At 50.4% G+C, this 25,176-nt stretch overlaps 1 protein-coding gene across 1 annotated transcript in view; it reads left to right on the plus strand.

Moving 5' to 3' along the window:
• Window positions 1-19,983, plus strand: part of SSH2 (slingshot protein phosphatase 2) — a gene marked incomplete at its 5' end in the record, with an annotated part of 32,247 nt that extends 12,264 nt beyond the window's left edge. Inside the window, 10 exons of the mRNA XM_009709475.1 lie at window positions 24-92; window positions 884-949; window positions 2,138-2,332; window positions 4,150-4,243; window positions 4,371-4,499; window positions 7,364-7,410; window positions 8,883-9,029; window positions 11,423-11,623; window positions 15,845-16,688; window positions 17,995-19,983. Of these exons, the coding sequence (XP_009707777.1) occupies window positions 24-92; window positions 884-949; window positions 2,138-2,332; window positions 4,150-4,243; window positions 4,371-4,499; window positions 7,364-7,410; window positions 8,883-9,029; window positions 11,423-11,623; window positions 15,845-16,688; window positions 17,995-19,983 (3,781 nt within the window). The remainder of the gene's footprint in view (window positions 1-23; window positions 93-883; window positions 950-2,137; window positions 2,333-4,149; window positions 4,244-4,370; window positions 4,500-7,363; window positions 7,411-8,882; window positions 9,030-11,422; window positions 11,624-15,844; window positions 16,689-17,994) is intronic.
• Between the last annotated feature and the right edge of the window lie 5,193 nt (window positions 19,984-25,176).

Here is a 25,176-nt window from a genome sequence, read left to right on the forward strand (position 1 = left end):
TGACCTTCTCTCTCTTACTACAGTAGCACTTGTACAATGGGCTTGGTGCTGCCGCTGTGGAGTGACACCTTGATCCACCTGGACGGGGATGGGTGAGTGTCTTTTGTATGTTCTAGGTCAGTAGCAGAGGGTCTCCGTGTGTGAGCTTCCAGCACGGTGTATGGGGAAGGATTCCAATGATTGCAGAGCCCTAACAGGTCCAGCAGACCTCCTGCTGTTGGCCTGTATCGGGTTAGTAGGCTCAAAGGCTCTAAATCACAGTGGTTGTGGCTCTAAATCACAGGGAACACCAATAATTAACTTATCTGTGAATAAACATGCACTGAGACAGTGGCTTATGTGTGTGTTTAAGCTGGAGTAAAGGAGCTTTTACTGGCAAGTGGGTGTGTAGTGAAAGCTCCTTAAAGGGATCCTATTATATGTTTCTCCATCACACTTGCAGCAGGCAGCCTTCGGCTGAACGTAAAATAAGAATGAAGTTTCTCTGCCAAATAGACACCTGACTTGTAGACCCTTGTTTGTGCCAGTTACAAAGGCTGTCCAGTGCAGTGCGTGGAATGACTTTTCTTTCCTTGGTAGCTGCCCCAGGATCACTTTAGCTGGACTTTGTTGCTCCCAGCTGTGGCACTGAATTTGTGTTGCCAAGGTAAACAGCACAGCCCAGCAATGTCCCACTGTCTTAGTTTCATTCCCAAACAGCAGCTGCTTAAAAAAGTTATCTTAGAGCTTTTAGCGTGCTATTTTGATCTGTTCGCTAGCTGAACTCGGCAGTGTATGCATAGGGCTAGTCCTTTGCTGTTCTAATGTGCTGTGAACTATCAGTTATTAACTAAAAAGTGGCTTTTGGGACACATTTTTACTGTGCCTTTTTTTTTCTCACCAGAGGGTTCAGCGTATCAACAGATAACAGGGTTCATATATTTAAGCCAGTGTCTGTACAGGCAATGTGGTAAGTACTTACTATAATCTGTCCCAGGGATCCTTTTTCCAAGGTGTTTTGGCTGCTTGAGCTTTTAAAAAGCAGGTGCTGCTTTGCGTTATTGGTATCTTGGGACCTACTCGAGCAGCCAGAAGTCTCCTGCAGAGACAGGGAAGGAAGTTTGATACCAAAGAAAAAAAAACCATGCCAAAGTGCTGTTGTACAGCAGTGAGTTTATGATGCTGCTGCAGCCGCCCCTTCGTCTCAGCTGGGGGCAGGAAGGAATAGGGTAATTTTCCTTGCAAAGTAGAATTGCTTTGAGCATATGTTTGAAACGTGGGGTTTTGGGTTTTTTGGGGTTTTTTTTTGTTTTTGGGTTTTTTTTCCTGTCATAAATAAGGAAATACACTCTGTGCATATTTTAGGAGTCTCTCTGTCCACTGAGACATGTTCATTGTGATAGCAAGAAGGAAAAAGAAACTGCCTGCATTTTTCTTTCCTTTTAGGGTGGCTAATGGAAGAATGTAGTGACCATGAAAGTATTTCTGGCTCAAGCTTCTTTGCATTGCAGAAATACAGCGCCTGTCAGGGTGTCATGCTACTGTGTCACCCCAGTGATTTTGACCTGGATCCTTCTGATCCTAGTCAAAGATTTTAAAAAAGCTAAAAATAGGAGAGGGGGATTTGTTTCCCAGCAGCAGCTGAAGAAACTTCTGACATCCCTCATGCAGTGAGAGAGGACAGACACTTAAACATCTCAGTAAAATCAAGTCCTAAGCCCTTGGTTGTGCAGCTCTCCATGTCTGATTCCTGGGTGTCCCTGCCCTGCACGCAGGGGAGCTGATGGCACAATAGGAGCCGTCAGAGCACACTGTCTTGGACACAAACTCTGTGCATCTTATTTATGGCTTAAGTAGTTGTTGCAGTTTTTGGAGCCAGAGGCAGAGGTGCCTCTGCTGTCTGAATTATGGGCACTTTTGCTGCTATCGAGGCTTGTTTTGGCGTACTTCAGTTAAGACATGCAAGCTCTTGCAGCCTGTGGGTATCCACACCCATGCGGGACAGCCTCCCGCTCCGTGCCAGGGGCTCTTGTGTATAGCGCTGGGGTTTGTACCAACTGATGGGATGTGAGCAGCATCCTGGATTTGGTTGCTGCTTTGTGCTTGATACCAGCCTGAGGAAAAAATTGTAATCCTGCAAGTATTTCTCCCTTTCTAGGTCTGCTCTGCAGAGTTTACATAAGGCTTGTGAGGTGGCACGGAGCAACAATTACTACCCAGGGAGCCTCTTCCTCACGTGGGTCAGTTACTATGAGAGCCATATCAACTCCGACCAGTCCTCAGTCAACGAGTGGAATGCCATGCAAGATGTCCAGTCCCACCGGCCCGACTCGCCCGCCCTCTTCACAGATGTGTAAGTTGGTCTGGCACTGCTGAGCCAAAGTGTTTGGCTGTCAGGCACTACAGTCTCCAAATGAGGAGACAGTTTCCACAAAAGATTACCCTTAATTAGATATTAATGAGGAGCGGTTTCCTGTTCCAGGTAGTAAGCAGACCCATGGTTAGGTAAACACCAGCACTGGAAGTTTAGCTCTCCTGGGGCTCCCTTGCATCTCCTCCAGCCTCAGTTTTCAGTCTAGTTGTTTACCTTGTGTGCTTTAGGCTCACAGATCTTTGCTTCTGCAAGGTAGGTCCTGTGTTACTAGGGAGAGAGAGGTGTGGTGTATTCTAGTATCTAGGCCTTCCTCTTTTGCTGGTTTTGTCCTCTGGTTTCCAGACCTGGTGTCTTCTGGAAGGAACAGGTTTCTCTGGACTTTGCTTTTTTGCTGGCACATGTCTGAGTGCATGTTTAGAGTAACATGGGCTTTTTTTCCTTACTCAGTTCATTGTGCTCTAAAGTGAAGTGTTTATATATGGACTTCTGAGACTGTGACCTGAGAAGCATCCTCATAGGCATCTGTCTGGTACACCTGAGAATGGGGACAAAGAGCAATGCGGTTGTGGAATAGGACAGTGTATAGATCCCAAGCTGTCTCCAGCTAAATGCTTGGATGTCTGGTGATACATGGTGCAAAACAGTGGCTGAGGTGGATAGGTAGACAGTTTGGAAAGGCAGAATTTATAGGCTGTATCAACACTCAAGGTTTACAACCCCTGTAATTAGTGATTGCTGATGGTACTGATACCATATAACCTCAGAGGTAGTCTGTGTCCAGATGTGATCTCAAGAGTGAGGGCTTAGTTACCTGGTTTGTAGTAGATGAAAGTACTTCACTAGCCCCAGCTGCCTTCCCAGTATAATAGTACCATTGGTTGATTTATGCTGTCAGATATTTCCTGTTGTTGGAGTTCAGTGAGTGAATAATCATGCTAAGCAGTTCAGCTGTGAACAAGTCTTCACACTTGATTGTTTTTTAACATACAAGGAGGGTGGCTGAAAACTTTTGGCAGGCTGTCAAATTAATATTGTCTTGTAGCTTTTCATATATAAATTTTATGTAACCCACCGTTTCCCTGGTGGCAGCAATTGAATGATTCCTGGGGACACCTAGACAGCATTCTCTTAATTGAGTCTGAAATAATGCGCAAGGTTGAAAGGACCAAGAATTTGCATTAATTTTATTTGTGAACGACCAGTTGGACACTTGTAAAGCAGCGAAGTGTCTGTGTAGTCACCATCCTGGCAGCCTTCCAGAGAAAGGTGGTGGGAGATGTTACTCCTGGGTCCCTTCTGAAGATGATGGGCGAGACAGCTCTGTGCTGCTGCTCTGTTGCAACTTCCCCTGGTGTTAGTCAGGCTATTTTTGCAGCTGGTGATAAGGCCCCTGGCAGCAGAGGCTGGAGGAATGCACAGAGGCTTAGCTGCCCTCATCTCTCCATGTAAGGAGCTTTGGAGCTGTTACCTTTCCAAGAAAGGTAGGGGGAGGCTTAGATGTTGCTACAGAGAGTATAATGCAGCCTTCCCAATTTAAATTTTACCAAATACCAAAGGTTCTCTGGATGACTGCAATGGATTAGGAGCATTCAGTTGGTCTCTTTCATATACAACTGGGAATCTAAACTGGGCTTTCCAGTCACCTGAATTCCCTCCAGCTGAGGACGTGCTTGGGGGAAGCAGTGTGAGTAGCTGAGACTCTGCAGAGTGTCCGGTCCATACAATACCTGTTTAAAAAGTGCCATGAGTCCAGTTTGTTTCCTCTCCCCGTGACTCTGGTTGCTTTCTTCTGATAGCCCAACTGAGCGAGAACGCACGGAACGGCTAATTAAGACCAAGTTAAGGGAGATCATGATGCAGAAGGATTTGGAGAACATCACGTCAAAAGAGGTGAGTGCTGAGGGGGCAGCACTGGAAGTGCTGTTGTGCAAACTAGAGAGCTCTGTACTTTATGCCGTAAAGAAAGGCGAGAATAAAAGCTTCACATGGCTTCCTTGTGTTCCTCCTCCCCACCCAGATTCGCACCGAGCTGGAGATGCAGATGGTGTGTAACCTGAGGGAGTTCAAAGAGTTCATTGACAATGAAATGATAGTGATCCTTGGGCAGATGGACAGCCCCACGCAGATATTTGATCATGTCTTTTTGGTAAGTCTAACAGTGAATTCAAGAGTAAACATGCCTAACACTTCTCACTATGTCTTGATTGACACAGGGGCCTCTGGAGGAACTTAAAGGAACTCTGAAAGAGAGGTTGGCTGATTGTGGGGTCACGTACCCTTAAGCAAGACACAAGACACTGGTGCTGTTGAACAAGAGCAGCCTGGCTTCTTGGCTGTACTAAACTTTGCCGTACAACACCAGCCAAGCCGTAGACCCTGTCACTAGAGGATGAACGGCAAAAAGTCTTAATTCAAACTACTTTTCAGGGCTGTTTCCACTGACGTAAGGCCAGTTTTGTAGCTTTAACTGTCCAGGGTACCCACACGCCAAGTTCTTGGAGTATGTGTGTTTGGGAAGGGCATGACTACAGCAAAGAAGGAGGGGAGCTGTTGGGGAGAGCTATGTAAAGTTTGGGTGGAATCACGCTCTTGTAACATGGAAAGCTCTGAGTTGATGTGATCCAGGAGGAACAGAGGAGCTCAACAAAGAGTCCTGAAGATAAGGAAACATAAACATTTCACCTTTTAATGTTTTGCTTGCTTAGTTGCCTTTCATTGCTGCTGGGGCCTGTCTAATTACTGCAGCTCCTTCTGGTGAGTCAGCACTCCACTGGATTTCCCAGCCCTGAAGCAATGGACGCAGGTTTTGTTGGGCTGTCTAGGCTATGAGGTTGGCTCAACTTTAAACAAAACCATTCCTCTTGGACCAGCTGGTCTTTCCAAACAGAGAGGGCCTCTCCCAGTCTCCTGAAGCTTAGTGCCGTGGCTCAGAAGGGATGGTGTATGTTAATGTGGGCGCTCCCAAGAAATTGTGGTGGGGTAGAGCCAGGAAACTTGAAGTACCTACTATGTAATGGATTTTTTTTTTTGCACGCTGTGTGTTCTCTGGAGAGGGGAGACCTGTTACAGGTTCACAGTGCTAGTCAGAAGCAGTACAGGCGGTTTGGTCTGCTGCAGGGCTTGGAGTCTTGGCTCTGAGGGCGTTTAATGGGAGCAAGACCTTTAAAACAAGGCTCGCAGGCAGCACGAAGGAGAAGAGCTGTGGCTAGTGTGTGGAATAGAAGTACTTGCAAAGCAGCTCTCTGCGGTGAGCAGCAGTGCTGCTGGGGCTGGGCACCAGCTTCATTTGGGAGCGTATATACTGCAAGGTGAAGTCATACAGTGAGGGTCTCTGGAAGGCACAGAGCTGTTTCCTTCCAAGTGGAGGCAAGAGCCCTGTGGGATCCCACCTAGGGAGTGCTAAAAGAACTAAGCAGGAAATAAGAGACTGGATGATGTCAGTGATTGTGGATCAAAGGACAGGAGAAAAGGCTTTCACCACTGCAGCATTGTTCTCCACACCTGTGGAAACTGGTGGTTCCTAGGCCTGAATTAAATTTTTCTTCCTTGGCCAGAAAGAGACAACATGAAGCTATCTAAGTCTGTGGGGCTAGAGTAAATATGGCAGGGATCGAAGTGTGTTTGTTGGCAGATAACTGAATATCAGGAACCCCCATAGCCCTTCAGATCGTGCACAGCTCTGGACTTTGCTGGGATTGACCTGATCTGTGGCTGAAGGCAGTGGATTCTGTTGAAATCTGGGCTACTATGCCATGTAATGTTTGCCCCTTTATTCTGCTCGAAATTCAGAGTCCCATCTGTGCTGAACCCTTGAATGGTGTCCTCGTGATGATTCCTCATAGGAAGTAGTTCCGTTTGGGAAGAACGATCTGCTTTTTGTTTGTTGTATTCCAGAAGCATCAAGACAAGAGAACAGACTTGTCCCCAGTAGCTACCAGAATAGTAACACAGCCCTTTCTTGTGTGTGTACATCGAGACACAGGCTGTTGAGTGCTCAGGGCTTTTCTGCAAGTGCTGTCATGGGCTCAAGCCAGTGCCTGTGGGTCAGAGCTCTTGGAGCATCCCCATCTCAGGCACGGGGTGCCTATGCTGCACGCTTCCTGGGGCGAGCAGCAGCCCGTGCTCTGGGTGAACCCTGCTGCCTCTGCAAGACTGGGAGGTTCTCGCTTTCAGGCTGTCAGGGTTTGCAGGTTGGCGGTGGGTATGCTCCAAGGGCCAGCTTGCCCTGGCTATGCCTCTTCTGGCCCGGGGGTGATGTGGAAGCCTATGCCATGGGAGCAGGGAAGAGCAGTGCTGTTCTACTGATAATGGTGGTGCTACCTGGGTCCCTCTTACTTACTCCTTCATCTCAGCTGTCTTTCTGTTTAGGAGCTATTTTAGGGCAGGGAAGCAGATAGCTTGTGCACCTTAAATTTTGAAGGAAGCCTTTGTCTGAGTGGTTTTGTCCTCAGTCAGGATTTATATGTTTGAGCCGGAGGCAAGCAGGTTAGCTAGGCAGGGTTAAATGTGTTTATTTCTCTGCTCACACAGGCTTTGAATGTGGGGAGAAGAGGTGTAACCCAAGTGAGCTTACGGTGTTGCTGCCTTTGATGTGTGAGATGGGTGTTTCATGTATAAAGAGCACCTGGATGGTTTTTAAACTGAAGCAGTCTCTTCTGTGGGGTAGAGCTGGCAGCAGCCTCCAGGGAAAGGGTGGAGTGGCCTCGTCTCTGCTGAGGTTGATTTCTCAGCGGTTTGCAGGAAGTGCCAGCATGTGAGGCTGGGCTCCTGCTTTGCAGAGCTGCTCATTGCTTCAGAATAGATCTGGTTAATGGGGTGAGATAAGGGACTGAACATCAGCCCTGTTACCACTCCTCTGTGTACCTCTGTACCCAAAAGACCCCCCTGCTTTCCAACACTCAGCAAGCCGGCTTCCTCCTCCAGTTCACTGGTGACAGTCCCTCCCTCCATCAGTTGTCTGACCATGCCTGCCTTCTGGCTGATGTGTCCCCTTGCCTGTTTTCCCTGCAGGGCTCAGAGTGGAATGCCTCCAATTTGGAAGACTTGCAGAACAGAGGGTAAGTAGCTCCAGGCCATCAGCTTAAAAGCAAGAGCCCAGCCTCAACACTTGTCTATGCAACAAACCCTGTTCCATACCTGCTGTGTAACCTGAGTCTTTACTATGAAGGGTTTGCAGATCTGAACAAGCTCTTGCGTCCTCCAAACTCTGTGTCCCACAAACAGGCACCCTGAAGTAAAAGAATCTTGCTCCCTGACCTTGACTGACATTCCTTTGGTGAAGAAAGGAAGCCAGCCATCTCATAGCTCTAAGTAGCAAAAAGCTACAATTACTTAACTGGATGCTGCGTAGTTGGCTCTGTACCCTCCGCTCCAGCCCGTTGTTCTGGGCTGAGGTCTCACGATTACTGGGGCACTTTGGGGTCTGGACCTCTGGACTGCGGCAGGAAGGAAAATATGTGAAAGAGCATTTGTTGCTTTGAGTGGGGCCCAGTACGAAGTAAAGTCCTGTAGCTCTTGGGCTTAGCACTAATGGGTCTGTCTGTCTTCTGCCCTTTCTACCTTTCGGGCTTAAGCTTAGAGTGTCCTTTCTCTAGGCCAGGTGGATCTAAGCACCAAGATTTTGCAATTAAATCATCATTTATGGGTTTAGCTTATGTGTGCCAATCCAGTGGAAAAAGCTAATCGCCTTGCTGAATTGGATTGAATTGATGGCATACCTCAGAAAATCAGCCTGGCAAAATTGACTCTTCTCATTCACGTCAGGGTCTGCTGCGGTTTCCTTGGGTCAGACAGGTCCTACTTGACTGCCAGCGATCTCATACCTGCTAGGGAAAAGGGATGTCACTCCCTTGCGGTGTCCTTGTTCTGTCTGATATCCCAACCCGAGTGCAGTTTATAAGCATCTTATGAGTAACCCTCAGGACTAAAAATACTGACTGTAGTGTACATAAATACCATATGCTTTCTCTAGCAGTTTCTTTTCCAGAAAATTTAGGGATAAGAAGTAAATCCTCCCTGGTGGCTCATTGTCTGTTACATCTCTCTGTAGTTATTTTATGCATTTGTTTAACTGTGGTGTTGCTCACAAGCTAATGCCTTCAATCTTCCAGTGGTGTTGGTGCTGCAGGAGGAGGGATTGGCAAAAGGACCTTTGAGAGAGTGTCCACACACTAACTGAACAGGAGCTCCTGTGACACAAGTGTTACTAACACTTGGAATAGAGAGATGGTGGGCAAGCAGTGTAACCTTACATACTGTAGAGGAAGTTTCTGTCCAGTATGGATGGAAACCCGTTTATCAGAGGCTAGCCTCTAAATTGCTCAGCAAAACCTTTTGTCTGTGTTAGCTGCTGCTTCCTTGCGTTAGTCCTGGTTTCCAAGGAGGTACATTCAAGACTGCAACTTCAAATGCTTTGAGTTTTGCCACTCGCAAAGCAAAGTGAGGCTGTTGTGTAGCAGCTGTGATATCTCTTTGAACTTGCTGTATTCTGCACGCTCTGCATTTTTATCTGCTGTCTCTTTCCATGCAGGGTGCGGTATATTTTGAATGTGACTCGAGAAATAGATAACTTCTTCCCTGGGCTCTTCGAATACCATAATATTCGGGTATATGATGAAGAAGCAACAGATCTTCTGGCTTATTGGAATGACACCTACAAATTCATCTCCAAGGCAAAGTAAGTCCTTCCAGAGCAGAACACACACATTTAGAAGACGTGTACTAGGCGTTTTATATTTTCCTACTGATTTTCCTAACTACTCTTCCTCCTTGCCTATCTAGGATCAAAGCATTTTCGTTTTGTAGTTTCTAAGTGTTAGAATTGCCTGCACATTTCCATTCTTGCAGGTGCTTGTACGAGGAGCAGGTGGGACTGGAGAGGGGGTTTCTGCCCAGTTTGCAGTCCAGGCAAACAGGAGAGGAGATCATTCCTGTACTAGAGAGCTAACAGTTTGCCTGCTGCTTAGGAAATGCAATGGATCTGCAGAGGTGCTGGTGGGAGAAAAGGGCAGTAACAAATCAAGTAAGGTTTAACAAAAGTAAGAAGCAAAACCTTATAAGCCAAATGCAAATGTAAGCTGTTCTCTGCATTGTGAGGTTGTATGATGATGCCCACAGTCTGGAAGTGAATTCTTGTAGTGTAATGCTCCAGAGCAAACTCTTCCCTTTAACGGGAGTAAACACCTGTGTAGGTCTCTGAGCTGTTAGTTACAGTGAGTAACCTGATAGCGGATGCTGAACGTGGGGCCTTTTTACTGCAAAGAACTGCATCCCAGTTATGTGAGCTGTCTCTCTCCAGTTAAGTCAGCTGCCTTTGTAAGGGAAGACTGGTCAGAAAGCAGATTGGCATATGTTGCCTTTAAAGTATTATTTCCATTATAGAAGTCTGTCATCTCTTAACTATAGCTGGTGCTTGCAATTTCTCCTGGCCTATAAAAGCTGACTTGTTTGAGTATGGCTCAAGACTTATTTTATTTAAGATGGTTTCTTTAAAAGACATCATTGTATTCCCTTAAGTATTGATTTTTAATTGTTGTCAACCCCAGAAGTATTCTCCTGCCCACAGTATTTTCCCTTGAGGTTTAAGCGATTGGACCTCAGTACTGTGTATGAGATGATGTAAGTTAATAACCTTCCAAATGGGGGCAATTACCATACCTCTTTCTTTGCCCTGTCCGCTAGTTGTGATTGGGGATTTTTTTCATCACCAAAAGCATTGCCATGTTTTGGCTAATTTGATTTGCAAAATTGAGGAAGCCTTAGAGCCATCTGAAGGCCGCTATAGCCCAGTGTACCCCAAACAGTGCAGGCACCTCTCGGTGTCTGGGGAGCGTGGATGCAGGTGCTGGCTCAGGCAGCCGCGAGCAGCTGAGGTCTGAGCTTGTGGAGGCACATGACTGTGTGTGCTTTGTGGCCTCCTGGTTTGTCCTGGGGAAACTTCACAGGGCTATCAATCCAGAAAACCTACCTCTTAAAGGATAAAATTAAAGATGCCAAAAACCCCAAGTTTTCTCAGCCTGCACCCATGCCAGTGCTGCCCAGCACGCGGAGTTCACAGAGAAGGGCCGTAGCCTTCCTCCTCGTAGAGGAGGCAGACAAATGTGTTTTAATTCCTTGGAACAGAGTGCTGGCTACCCTTTCAGACTCTGTAGCAGCCTCACCAAGCAGAGTAGCTGCTCATTGCACTCAAAGGCGCTGTTTGCTTTGCCTTCAATAAGAAAAAATGAACTAAAGCCGAAGGATCTTCCGTCTGATTGCGGCAGGGCACTGCACTGCAGCCGTCATTTGAGGTCTCTGCCTCCAGCCATGGGGAGGTCATCTTTTCCACTCACTTGCATTTGGACAGGTAGGTACCAAGGTGAAGGGCTGTTACAAACAGAGCAGGGTGGGTGAGCTTTCTACCTGTAGACAGTCCTAAGAAATGGTGATATCAACAAAAATCTGCCAGGTTGGTCTGTGGGGCTTTTGGCTGGATTTGCACCTATGAGTGTCTCAAGAGCTGTGGATGAGATCTAGGTGAGGTTCCAAATGCCTGACTAAAGCAATGTTGGTCTTGTTCAGCCAACTGCCAAATGGAATAATAGCCCATCAGGTTTACAGAGTAGAAGAACATCTCTGTGCCTCTAGGCTGCCCTGAACTGCTCGGTATCTTCCAGGGATATGTTTCTAAACTGTGATGCCACATTTGTGTGATAGATGCCCTTTTTATTTGGAATACTGCTTGATACCAGTGGGCCATTTGGGCTGAGTTCAAGGATGCAATATTAGTCTTTAGCAGTCTTCATAAATCTCTGCAAACAACTGATGTTTGTCCCCTTTGCCATAAAAGCTTCAGAAGAGCTGTTGTAACAAAATCTGTTAATAATATTATGACCTTGTTCTTCACTTTCTTTGTGTGTCTTGCTCCAGTTTGTAAATTGGATTATCAGATCACATCCCAGACTTCAACTGTGGCCACAGTGTTGAAAATGTGTTTGTTAATGCTCTGGTAAAGAAGTTGCTATTTTCTTAAGCTTCTCAGAGGCCTTGTTTTCTATTTAAGGATCCTCTTTTGTCTTTCTCCTGCTTCAGGAAAAACGGTTCTAAGTGCCTGGTGCACTGCAAGATGGGAGTGAGCCGCTCAGCGTCCACGGTGATCGCCTACGCCATGAAGGAGTACGGCTGGAACCTGGACAGGGCTTATGACTACGTGAAGGAACGGCGCACGGTCACCAAGCCCAACCCCAGCTTTATGCGGCAGCTGGAGGAATACCAAGGGATCCTGCTGGCCAGGTGAGGGGAAGGAATGACCCTGATTACCCATGTTAAGGCATAACACTTAAATGATTGACTTTGTTATTTTACTGAGAACTTCCATCACTGCATTGTGTAAGTTCGTGATTGTCTTGGGAAAGATAGTGCTCTGTTTTCAACGGGTTATCTCAGCTGAGCCTGGGAAAATGGGTGTAATAAAGAGCTTTTAGGAGGCTGTTTGGCTCCTAGGATGGCTGTTTTTTGGACAGTAGCATCCCATGAACTGCCATCTGAATGCAGCATTTAGAGCTGTGCAGACTCCAGCAGAGATAAATGATCTCCCCGTTGCTTGTAACATCACTTGGCAGGGAACTTGCTTTGTCTCCATCTCAGCCTCATAGTTCCCTGTTGCACATGCCCCTCCTCAGCAGCTGGTCTGGTTTTATTTAGATCCCTTCGGTAAGTGTTGGTGTAAGGGGAGGGGACAGGATGTTCTGTGCATTGCAACAGCGGTGTTTATTCCTGCATGGAGTCCTGAGGCTGGTCTGGAGCTGGGCCTGAGTATGGGCAAGCGTGTTGTAATCCCAAGCCTATCACCTGATTAGCAAAAAGACATAAATATTGCATGTTTCTGAGAAATCCACTTGTAAGCTGTGTTAAGCAACGTCTTCACGTGATCAGCTGGAAGGAGGTAGTGATACTCGGTGTTTCGCCAGATTACGGTATTTTGTTTAGGATCCTGGTATGCTTTGCCAGGGAGCAGATCTGAAGCAAGCAGAATTACAGGAGATGGCTGTTACTGTGTTTTGACCAGAGTAATTACTTCATAGCTTCTCGGTGCTGTTGAAAGATGCCTGCCTTATGCTGTTCTTTACAGCAGCTCAGGCTCTCATGTGCTCTCTTTAAGGCACACTTTTCACCTCTGTCCTCTGCTTGGTTTTGTCCCTTCGGGTCTGTCCTATCCACTTGCAAAGACCTCCCTTCCCTTTTTCTGTGCTGATGATTTATCGTTCTTCCTTTGCTTCCCACCCGCTCCCAGCAGTCTGGCTATCTCTGCTGTTGGGCCAGGTTTGGATTCCCAGTTTTTACACCAAACCCCTGGTGTAAGCTCCTCCTGTCACTGAAGTGTGCTTCCTCTAAAACTGCACACATTAGCAACCTGAGGGCTTCTCCCAGCTTATTCCCTGGTCAGGTGTACCCACAGGATCTTTCCCGTACCTACCTATTGCTATAGGTCATTGCTGTAACGACCCTCTTTCTCTCTGAAAAAACAGCCAAATAGTACCGAGTCTCAGGATAGATCACAGTGGAATAGATATTTTAAGAAATTGTGCTCTTCTGGACTGAAATCCTTTGAGACAGCCACCACACCTGCCCTTGGTGCATCGTGTGACACCAAACGTGCTGCTGGCACCAGTTGGTAAAGGTCAGTGCTTAACTCTGAGCTAGAGGTGACCTGACCAGTGTGGTATGCTATGTAGCGTTGAGCAGACTGGGAAATTAGATCTCGCTGGGGTAGACTGGGTGTAGGAAGAGAAGTTTTTCAGATGTGAAAAAGACAAAACCACTCCAACATCCTTTGCAACAGGTTGGTGAACACTTGTGAGGAGCCCTGGGATGATGGTGCCTGGTATATCACATCTTCAAGTCCTCAGCCCTGCAGTCGGTTTAGGTGATCTGTCAGTCTGGTGGTTGGTGGCACACCTGCAAAGCCACCCTGTACAAACATTTTGGTTAAGGATTTCCACCCCCCGTCTTCCAGTAATTTATTTTGCAGGTAGTAAATCTTTCTTGCTGCCATCATTTATATGTGTGGCTCCCCTCCCACTTAAGCTCACCACTGCTCCTGACCCACTCTGCAAGTCCCCATACAGTGGCACAAACAGGATTGCTTGTGAGGCTTTAAAAAATGCAAGAGCAGTGCGTTACATCTCTGTGTGTAGGACTAAAAAGCCTGCAGTAAATGAAGCTCCACTGAAGCAAGGAATGGCCTCTCTGTGCTCCAGAAATGGTCCCTCTTTATGGGGTGCCTTTCTCAGCTCCAAACGGCTTTTTTTCCCCTCTTTCTTCTCTGTGTTATTTAGCTTTGCCCTCTGGCTTCTGCCTGCCTTGTTTATTGCTGCAGTATTCCAGGACAGGTAAAAAAAAAAACAAAACAAAACCAAAAACCCAACAGATTCACACTCATGTGACTGCTCCAATTTCAGAGGGAAGGTATGTGAGGGCAGCCATGTGCTCGCACTATCTAGTTACAGTTTTGTGTTGGGGTTATAGCAACTGGGATATGTTTTCCAGCTGTAAAATGAAAACCCCCTGCCTGCTTTTAGTCACAACAACAAGCGTGTTTTCCTCTTTGGGACTGTCATACTTCCTGGGGTTAGTTAAACTGTCCCCTCCCTCTGGTGATAAACACAGAAAGGCCGAGACAGCCCTGTTTCTTTTATTAGTTATGGATAAGTTAGAGGAAAACAGCGTTTGGGATCCCCTATGCCTTGTGCAACTTGTGACTCGCCAGCAGTAGTTTTATACCGGAGGCTGGAGAGCTGGCTGCAGCGTGGTGGGAGGTGTGGGGGGCTCCTGGTCCAAGGCTGGTGTGGACACAAGCTGGCCGGCCCTGGTGCTCCCGCAGACCTTGTGCGTGCCAGGCACACCGAATGCCCGGGCTGCCGTCGACTGTTCTCCTTGGCACTGGCAACGCTGCCCAGGAAGGTCAGGGGGTGTCTGTGGGCTCTAGGAAAGGACGTGGGCTCCTGTTCTCTGACTCTGTTTTTAGCACCTCTTGCAGGTTGTAACACTGGAGGAGGTGTGAGATTAAAAGTTAATACGACACACCTCTCCCAGCGGTTGTTGACATCTGTTTCGATTCTCAGATCAAGGCTGTGCTAGGCAAGTTTGGTTTGTTTGTGCACGAGGCTAATTTTGACTTTCAAAATCAAATGCGTGGCAGAGTGCTGGATGTGAGCACTGAAGCGCCCTCAGAAAACATCAACAAGTTCTCCCCAGGTGACCCGAGCGTGGGAAATCTTTGGCATCCCATACAGAACCTCAGCAACAACCTGCCTCACGGACAAGCTGGGTTCTGCTGCCAGTGTCAGACTTTGCTCCAAAGCCCACTAGAGCACATGTACCCCACAGCGATGCCTTTTGGCCTCTAGTCTTGTCCCTCCTCTCCTCTGAACGGACCTGCTTCTGCCCTGGGTCATACGTGAAGGTTGGAAAGCTAAATCTGTGATGGATTATTTTCCTTAGCTGTTGGGCACCCACAACTAAAGTGGTACGTTGTAATTAGTTCAATAGCATCTGTTAATTAACTTACTGCAGCCAATGGATGTGTCTGGGAGTGCCTGCCCACGCTAGCGAGGGGACTGGAGAGGTTTTGGAAGGTCTCCTGCAGCCCCGAGGACCTTTCGGTGGTATCTGCTCTCCTCCTAGGGGCAAGCGGTGGAAGCACAGCCCCGTGGCCGTGGTCACTCGGCGAAGCCCTTGCAGACCTGGTGTCCCTGTCAGAAGTTGCCCCCTTTGCTCTCTGTAAGCCTGGGGGCATGGGCTGTGGGTTTTTTTTGGCAGGTGGAGATAGGGAAGGTGGTGCAATGCTGCGGACAGTTGCTTGGCCTTGTGACTACTCAGACTTTCCTAAAGGGGCTTTCCAAGAGCTGGAGAACTCTTGAGCTTCCTTCCCGTGAAAGGCAGGTGGTGTTTTGGGCTGAGTGTTGACTGTTGAGGGTGTCTTCTGTGTTTTACACACACCCACACCCACTCACCTTACCCTACCCCCATGATTACCAGAGCCCAGTTACTGATCACTGAAGCTATTCAAAGAAGGAGCCACCAGGGATATTGGACTTCATTCAGTGTCCACCATCCACTCATGTCCAGGACTAGAGACCCTGTCTCTTCTGGTCATTGCTCACCTGCTAGCAAACGGAAAAGTGCTTGCTGGCTGAGAAAGGACCGAACTCTGTAGTCAATTAAACATTGCATTTGTTGAGTAGACTGATAAAAGTACTGCTGGGGAATATGTGTGTGTGGAGCAGAACGGTACCATGGGATTTAGCTACGGGAGAGTGGCTTGCTATTGGATCAACTTCTCCAGCAGCAGGTTTGGCCCTCAGCTGTTGAGGTGAAGCTGCAGTTGTGGTCAATAACTCCACTGTTTGGCACAGTTTTTCATGTAGGTTGCATCCTCTTACAACAAGGTGGGTCTGGCTCTGGTATGTGAAGACACTACTCAATGTTTTCATTTGCTTTTCTTCCCCGCAGCAAGCAGCGGCATAATAAACTGTGGCGCTCACACTCGGACAGTGACCTCTCGGACCATCACGAGCCCATCTGCAAGTCTGGGCTGGAGCTGAACAAAAAGGAGATCACCACCTCGGCTGACCAGATCTCAGAGGCGAAGACCAACGACAACCAGCAGCCAATGTCTCCCATCTACTCAGCTGAGCTAGAGAGGGAGCAGCAGCTCCCAGAGGATGCAAACATGATCGAGGAGATGTGTGTGAAGGAGAGAAGGATCCACCTAGAGTTCACATGTCGAGACTTCCACACCGAGCAGATGGAGGACAAGCTGAACCTGAACAGTATCAATGGCTGTACAGCAGGATGTTGTGTAGACTCTGTCCCCCCTGATAACTGCCATGCTTCTGAGGCCTTAATGCAACTTCAGCACCCCTTGGAAATAGCAGACTTTCCTGATTTGACAGTGGACGATCTAGAAAAAGATGCCCTTAAGCCTGATATGAACGTGCACTTGGTTCCCATGGAAGAATTCACTTCGTGCTTAAAAGACTTTCCCCAATCCCCAAACCGAAACTCCCCGAGTCTCCAACAGAATCCCCAGCCCGAAGTGACAGACCTCAGTACAGACAGGATTGATTTCTTCAGCGCTTTGGAGAAATTTGTGGAGCTTTCCCAGGAGAGCCGGTCACGCACCTGCTCCCACTCCAGGATGGAGGAGCAAGGGAGTGGAAGGAACGGGGTCTCGAGGGTGCCCGTGCTGGAAGTGCCGCCTGCTGCGGATGGGGTTGCAGATGCTCGAAGGAACAGCTCTGGAAACTCTCCTCAGGCATCGGATGACTCTTCCACAGATGAAGAACAGCAAAAGGTTAAAACAACTTGCTTGGTTTTTTTTAGGAACTGCTGCTCGAACCTATCTGTGGGTAGTTCTCTTGCTCTGAGGTTGCTGTGGGCTGGTGATTTTCTGGTCCTGGCTTTCGCTGAACAGGGTAGCCATTTGGGGAGGAATTGCTAGATGTTTCCCCTTTTCTTCACTTTTAGATACTTGCCCTTTTCTGCACTTTTTCCTTAAACATCTGTTTGCTGCCAGTGGCAGGGCACTGGCTGAGTTACCCGTGACCTGACCTGCTGTGCTGTTACGAGAGGCTTATTTTGGAGTTTTGCATCAGGAGAGCAGATAGATGGGACTTGACCGACTAATGCAGCTGAACCCTGAAAAGCCGAGGCCAGCCAGCATCCCAAACCTGTGCAGATATTTATCTGACTTGAGAAACCCACCAAAGAATGGGACGAAACTGGCACCTTTCCCTGGTTGGGAAGCACCGGCGTTGGGATAGTAAATCAAGGCAGATGTAGAGCTTCCACTGCTGGAGGAGGAGAATGAGCCTGTGCAGGCCTGGGGTGATGGGATCAGGCACGTCATGGCTCACTTCTCTCCTGGGTAGAGAGATGTTCCTGACAAAATTTAGTAACCTCTGAATTGAGGTACCTTTCTCTCGTAATTGCTTTGCGCCCTCCGGGACTCTCACAGGGATTGATGATGTCTGAGGCCGTCGTTTTCTGGGAGCCTCTCTTACTTAAATTCCACGCTGCATTGCTTGAATCTTTTCCATCTCTATGTGAGGCAGTAAGGCCCTTCCAAAGATAATAGGCCAACGCTGTCTCCGGTGATTTGGCAGAAAGAACATCTGTGCAGATTGGGGAACCTCTCTGGCTATTTTCCTCTGGGAAACCAGATCCTTTCAGTGCTCGGTCGTTCTTTATGCTGTTACTTCTGTTTGCTCCTGTACGTGAGCAGAATCTTTCACATTTTCAGTTCAAAACTGCACTTTCAGCAGCATTAGGACTTTTTTTTTGTTGACTGGACTTTTCTTTATTTTACTTTATAAAGGAAAAAAAAGGCTAAATTTCCCTTGGAATTCATGGCAATTAAATAAAAGTTCTTAAATCTCAGTCTAGGTGAAAATCCAGCCTGGAATATGTTAGATGCAGTCCCAGAGACGATAATGCTTCTGTGTTAGTGATCACAGCCCTTGTAATCTGTCCCCACACACTGGCATGTGTGTGTGTTGGTCCTTTGGAGATGTGCACCCCCATTTTCTTTAAGCTGGTGCTGTTTGCTCTGTGTCCGCACAGCTGATCCACTTTGTAATTCTGCTGTTTCTGTGTTGCAGGAGGTCCCCGAGCTGCCTAGCGCAGGCCATCTCATGAGATCCCACTCGGAAAATGCCATTTCTGTGAAGGAGATTATCACAGAGATCGAGTCAATCAACCAGGGATCAGGACCTGCCCAGCAGAAAGAGGGTTCAGCCAACCTCACCCAGACACCAAAGAGGAACACGGTGCATGACCTGCCAGTGGAGGCCATTTGGACATTGGAAAGGGTGGAACAGAGCGAAGGAGCCTGTGCCGGACACCAGGAAAAGGAGAAGGACCCTCTGCAAGTTGAGCAAGAAGCTGCCCCCTCCCTGCAGCCGTCTTTTGGTAAATCAGACCTGGAGGAAAGCAGCCCTGGTGGGGAGCAGCAGGAGCCTCGCGGCTCCATCAACCCTGAGCCCAAGTGGTGCCCCGGCTCCGTCCGGCGAGCCACCCTGGAGTTTGAGGAGCGCTTGAGACAGGAGCAGGAGCACCAGCACGCGTCCCCGGTCTGTATCTTACCGACCCGCAAGAACTCCAGGAACGACTCTCCTGCTGCCGAGCTCCTGCCGCGGGGGAAGAGCGAGGAGCTGCCCTTGGAGCTGGCTCCGGAGGGTGACAAGGCACAGCGTCCAGGTGCTGAGGAGCTGCTGCTACCTCCCGGGGCAGAGCTACCTGCAGGCAGACACCTGCCTGCACCCCTCGCCTCCCCTCTGCGGGAGTCCCTGCCTGCAGAGCCCAGCCCAGGGCAGGAGGGAACGGCACAAGAGTGCAAGACAGTGGTCTCACTTGATGGGACGAAGGAGCCATCCCTGCCCTCCCTCCTCCCAAAGAGAATTGAAATCATCGAATACACTCCCACGGTCAAGTCTGCAGAGTTTCCTGACGCAAGCTGTGAGCAGAGCGGGTTGGCTGCAGCCATCCCGTCTTTAGATGAAAACTTGAACCCTTCGCTGTGCTCGGAGAAGGCACCGACCTGTCTCAGAACTCTGACGCTGGTAAATCTCTCGCTGCCAGAGCACGCGGTACACAAGCAGGCCACCTTCACTGTGGGCAGCCCCAGCGAGGAAGGTGGTGGGTTATCTGTTCGCCCTGGTGCTGCTTCTCCCTCTGCCCAGATGACCTCTACACCTTCAGCCAGGCTAGATCACTCTTCTTACCCCTACGTAATTCACCTGGAAGGTGTCACTGAGCAGAGCACAGGTACAGACGATGAGCCAGTCACGCCATGTGGCATCGAGGGAGACGCGACTCTCCCATTCAGGGACAGACCCAAGCCTCTCTGCAGGGGAGGTGACGGCACCTCAAGGCAGCTGAGCGGTGAGGACTTCACCAGCCAACGCACCGAAAACATGGACCTTCTGGACATCTCCTTCCTGTGTTACAGCCTCTCCCACAGCTCCAGCAGCCGCAGCATGGAGGAGCGCAGCAGCAGCCCTGGGCTCGTCAAGCAGCGAGCAAAGGAAATAGAGGCTCGGATCCGGCACGCGGGGCTCACCACACCTTCCCACATGAAACGCTCGGCGTCCTTGGCCAAACTGGACTGCCTGGACCTCTCCAAGGACGACTTATCCGAGAGGGAGTTGGCCTCCTCCGATGCCAACCCAGTGCTTCTCACCTGCGTTGCCCTCGGTCGAGGCTTTCGCGGGGCAAGGTTGGAGAGGGGCTCGGAAAGCGCGTGCGGAAAGCATCGCCTTTCCTCTCCAGAGCCCGCTAAGCATTTTGTGGAACAGCTCAGAACAGCCGAGTGCATTGCCCAGAGCAAGCCGGTGGAGAGGCCGCTAGCTCAGTATGCCAAAGAGTGCGGCTCCAGCCAGCAGAATTTGTTTTCCAGCGCAGATCCGGTGTGGACTAGCTCCGAGGAGGGTCCTCCGCTGCTCCAGGTGCAGGTCCTGGACTCCTTGTCTCCAGCTCGAGGTTTGGCTGTCACACCCCGGCAGCAGCATGGGAGAACTCACCCTCTGAGGAGGCTCAAAAAGACCAGTGATAAAAAGCGGACAACCAATCCCCTTTACAATACTATGTGATCCTGAGCCCTCGGCTGTGATTTCTTACCAAGAACCCGTGGTGTTGCGTTCATGCAAGGGGCAGGTGTAATATAAGGAACATGCACTTTATTGGTTAATTTTATATATATTGTCATTTTACTGTTCCTGGCGCATGTAGGTGTGGGTTGGTTCTTCTGTGTGTGACTCTGACTGCAGGACTGTTTGGGTTTGTTTTTTTTTTAAGTTTTTTAACTCGCATAACCTCAGATGTTGGTTTTATTTTTTTTTTTGTTAGTTTGTTTTAAAAGAACACCTTTATCATGCGAAAATTGATGTTGGCTTACTTTGGCAAGGTGGGGTTTTGCTTAGAACCAGATCCTAGTTTCCTAACTTGAATTTTCCCCATGCCTTGAAATGGTGCTGGGCAGTTGCTGGGGTGAGAGCCCCCATCAATGTGAAGGCTGTGCCAAGGTCCCTTTGTTTGGCCTTTCGTGTATTTCTGCAAACTGGAACTCCACGATGCTGGCAGATCGCTCACAAAGCTGCTTCAGGACAAACCCCCTGGGCTCGGTTCGGCTGGTGCATCCCCAAAAAGAGCACCCAGGGGTAAATCCTCCTGATGGAGGGGCTCTGGAAAACCCTGGGCAGCCTGGCACCGAGATCAGCGCTCCCCTCCTGGCATGGGTCATGCAGAGCCCCCCATTTTGTGGTGAAGTGGAGCAAAGCTCCTGCCCGAGCTGCCAAGCTTGTCTCCTTGGCTGCCCCAGCCCCGCGGGTGAGGAGAGCCCCCCAAGCCAGAGTGTTCTTTTAAAACAAACACCTCGTTAGGGTTTTAACCCTCCCATTACTTGAATACTACTGTGGGCCTTTCCAAGTTCATGGCCATATCATTTGTCCTCTGCCCTCCTGCTGCCTCCCCTCTGCCCAAAAGCTGTTCTTGTCTCCTGCTGCCTGAGTTTTTCCTCTCCCCTCTGCCACGCTCACAGGCACTTCTGGTCGCTCCCAAACCTAAAGGCTGTTGTCATTGTTACACGACGTATTGCCCCTACTGAATGCAAAGCTTTCCTCTTTCTGCTGTCACTCCTAACGCTCGATCCGGAGGGAGGATCTTTTCTGGAAGTTGGTTTTTTTTTTTGCCTAAATTGTATATATGGTATTTATATAGAATTATTTTTTTGTCTTGTTTCTATGATTTTATTTTTTTTTTAAAAAAGGGCGAGACTGCATTCTGTAAACTGGAAAACAAAACCACCTTACTCAAACTTAGTGCTGTTCATTGTAATCTGCACAGAAATGGGAGTGGATTTGACTTTGTGAGCTGTCTTCCTTTTCCAGAAGTGAGCCTCGGTGCCAGCCTGTGCCAAATGTGTCCTTTCTCCTCCAGTCCTGCGTGAACCCCCGTTACCCCACTGCGGGAGGGGGACGGTGTATCTGCCCATCTCCCTCCCGCTTGAAGCTGGGTTTCAGAAGTGCCAGTCGGAGGTGGAAAGCCATCGGCTGCCCCAAGCCATTATGCAGGTTCTTGCTTCCCCGGAGGACCTGCGTTTGAAGAGTCTGCTCCAAATTTCAGCAAATTATTTTATGGTTCCCAAGCAGTTTGGCTAAATCAAAGCTCCTCATTTCCAGCCATGCGTATCAGCAAATTGTATGTGTGCTGTAGGAGCAGAGAGAAAGGCACTTGGCCATGGCGGGAGAGCTCTGGGTCCTGTCTGCAGTCCCATGGCAGGTCAAGAGCGTGTCTGAGCTGGTGCTTGGCTCTGGCCCAGACCTGCCCTCCGGGGAGGAGCGAAGCAGAAGATGCAGAATGGCTCCAGCTGCTGAAAGCCCAGCATGGAGAGGACACGGTGTGGGAGGAGCAGCAGACAAGGCCGTGCCTAGAAAGCCACGTTGATGCTGCAGAGCCTTGCAGGCTCCGATGGGACAAGCTCGTCTTGAACTGGAGAGGAGTGCATGGCACCGGAGTGCTGTGGAGTACGGGGAAGCAGCGTAGGTCTGCCCTGGGGAAGGGGGTGTCCGTAACCCCCCAGCTTGCCCACAGCCAGCAGCAGAGGATAACCTAGCAGTTGGCGAGGTAATCCCACCTCCTGTAGCCCCCAGGGATCCATCCACATGGCCTTGCAGAGCCTGTGTGCCCACAGCCCGGGTCTGGGGCCGTGAGCCTGTCTGTCCTTCTCCAGCAGCAGCCTGCCCTTCGTCCCTCCCTTTCCCAGGAGCTTGAGCTCTGCCGGGGCGGTTCGCACCCGTGTTAGCTGCAGGCTGGAGCACAGCCTGAACTAGCCCAGCAGGACCCTGTCTTGGGCCAAACAGCACGTCATCCCAGGCCATTGCAGTCACTAGAAATCACCCAAGTCCCTGGCCCGGGAGGCCAGATGCTTCTTTAGGACGCTGAAAGACATTTAGCTTCTCCTAGCCCACTCCAGCTGGCTTCAGATCTGGGCAGGCAGTGTGGAAAGGCCAAGCGACTCCTGTCATCTTGTGAAGGACAATTTCAGTCCTTGCCTTCCCCCCCCACTTCAGCAGACCCCGCTGCCCACCATTCCTGACCCCGAGGACCTGTCTGCCTGCCCCTCCGCGGGCAGAAGGGATGAGGTGCCACCAAGTCTGCCCTGCGTTGGAGGCAGTATGCTTGGCTGGCAGTATGTCCTGGTGACAAGGATCTGCTTGGGAGGGGAAAGCCCTGTCTATAATTTGTTCCCTTGAGAAGGGAGGAGGAGGAGGAAGGGCATCAGGTTTCTTCGCCCAGCTTGATCTCAGGAGAAATGCCCCGTAGGAAGGCTCTTCCATGCAAACCACAAATGCTGCTTCCTTCCAATACTCTGCTGTCGTCTGGGTGCTTCAGCTGGGGAGAGCAGCGAAAGGGCGAAGGCCCTCGCGGGGAAGTGCTTTGCTGTCCTCTTGTCCTTGGCTCTGGCCTGGCACAACTGGTTTTTCTCTGGGAAGCCTGCGGACAGGCGGAGGGAGTCGGGGAAAGTGATTCTCTTGCAGAGTTATGAAGGCCTTGGAGGTCTGGAGGCTCTGACCTGGGTGGCAGCAAGGGGAAGGAGCTGGAGGGGCACGTGGCATGCAGCGCTCCGAGGGCCCCGGGTCCTCCTTGGCCAGTGTCAGGGCGATGAAGCCACCAAGCCCCTGGCATCAGAGGTCTCTGCCCAGGGACGGTTGTCCCTTCTCCATGCCGGTGGCTCACGGGTGGGTGGTGGCTCGCTCCTGGTTCCTGTGGCCACCCCACGAGAGCTTCTTGTGGCCCGCTGAGCACCACGGGAGCAGCACCTCCAAGGGTGCTCAGCAGCTGACAAGCCTCGCTGATAGAGGGGTTTTAGGAGAAACGTGATGTTTTAAGGGCATTTTTGTACAAAGCAACTGTTCTTTTGGTCTCTTGCGAAGCCCTTCGAGGACGCTTTATTGTTTACATTGACTCCTGTACAATATCTCGGCCATCGCCTCCCCCCTTGCCCGCCCCATCTCCGGCTGTACTGTAACGTGTGAGCCTTGCACAAACGGATAGCGTGTGCGTGAAACTGGTTTTTACACTGCGTTCTTGTTGCACTCAATGGTGTGTGTGTGCGTGCGTGTGTCCGGTCTGCTTGAGAAGTTGTGACCTGTACAAATCTCTCCCCTCTCGGCCCTTTTCCTGGGGGCACGGTCCCAGCGGGCGGCAGGAGGGTCAGGAGGTGATGCTTCTTGGGGCTCACTTGGCTGTTAAACGGGGCAGGGATTAGCTCCGTAGCCCTCTGCCAGCAAAGGCCTGGTGGAAGGTAACCCACCCCAGCTCCGGCTGCTCCGGGGACCTCCTGGGAGGAGTGAGCCGCTGGGAATCAGCACCAGGGCACTGCCCGGGGAGCTCCAAGAGCCTCGCGGCTCTCCCAGCCCGGTGGCAGGAGGACACCGTACCTGCCGCAGGTCCCCTGCTCCCATCGCGGTTCGTCCTGCCTTAATCGGGTCCTAGCTCCACGCAAACTCCCACGCTTCTCCCAAAGGGAGAGACACCCCCCCCAACCCCAAGCCCTCGCTGGCGTGGGGCAGAGGCAGGCGCTGGCCTGGCACAGGAGGGACCTGGGCTGGGCAGAGGGCTCTCGGTCACCCTCCGGCAGTGCTGCCAGAGGTGCGAACAGCCCGCCCGCGCTGCAGACATCTCTGTTGGCACAAAAGAAGGTGCCAGTGCCTTTTATTTTCCTTTATGGAGATGTGACGTCTGTGCGCTGGTTTGTAGGGATCTCCCGGGGACCGGGCAGTCGGGCTGCGCCCTTGGGGAGGGCTGGCGGTGGAGTTGGAAAGCGGGGAGGGGAGCGCTTCTGTCTGCTCCTCCTGCATCTTCCTTGGTGGCTGGGATCGTCCCCTTTCCCCCTAAAAGACTTTATGACCGATGTGCTCAGCTGTTTTTAAATGTGAACTTGTGCACTGATGTGCAGATTCAATGTTCTTGTTACCGAATGAATAAAGTTTTATTTTGAAGATGACATGGGCGTGCCGCCTCCTCTTTGGGATCGGGGCTGGGGGCCATGAGTGATCTGTGCTGCTGTCGGAGCACGGGGTGGGTGGCAGCAGGGATCTGGGGAGGCAGAGCGGGGTCGTTCACTCACGTCCTCTGCCAGAAGGGCAGATGGACCCATCCTGTCCCAAGTGATCTGTGCAGGGGCCGAGGAGCTCTGCTCCCAAGCAAGATGCTCTTCCAGATTCTGCTGCAGTTGCAGAGAAGATGCTGGGGGTTGTGTATGTAAAACTGGTGGGATGCTGTGGGTGCCCTCGCTGCCCTGCTGCAGGCAGAGGAGCTCTGGGGATGCTCCTGGGGTTTAAGCTCCGAGGGGGATGTGAGGTTTTAGCTGGAGCTGGGTCAAAGCCCACCGTGGCCGGCTGAGGAGCTGAGCCGAATCCAAGCACCGAATAACCGCAGCCCAAGTGGATCTCTGCATTGGGAAACAGCCCATCTCGGGTGAGTTGGTTTTGCTCCATCCTGTCTCCTGTCGTGGCAAGAACGCGTGGCGCAGAGGTCTCTGCGGGCTCCCTCTGGCCTTGCTGTGAGCAAGGGGGTACGGAGAGACCCAAACCCCCTGGAGCTCAGCCTCACCAGCCCTGCATGAAGCTTCCCGCTGGGCCAGGGCTGAGCAGGCACCAGGCCGTGGGGCCAGGGGTGCAGGGCCATCGCTGCGGGGCATGGCCGGGCTGGCAGTGTCCCTGGGGTGCCCCATCCCTTCCCGCTGCCCCCAGCCCTGGCTGGGGAAAGGCTTCCCGGGGCAT

The sequence above is a fragment of the Cariama cristata genome, unplaced genomic scaffold (assembly GCF_000690535.1).
Source record: "Cariama cristata isolate BGI_N322 unplaced genomic scaffold, ASM69053v1 scaffold16131, whole genome shotgun sequence".
Classification (NCBI taxonomy): domain Eukaryota; kingdom Metazoa; phylum Chordata; class Aves; order Cariamiformes; family Cariamidae; genus Cariama; species Cariama cristata.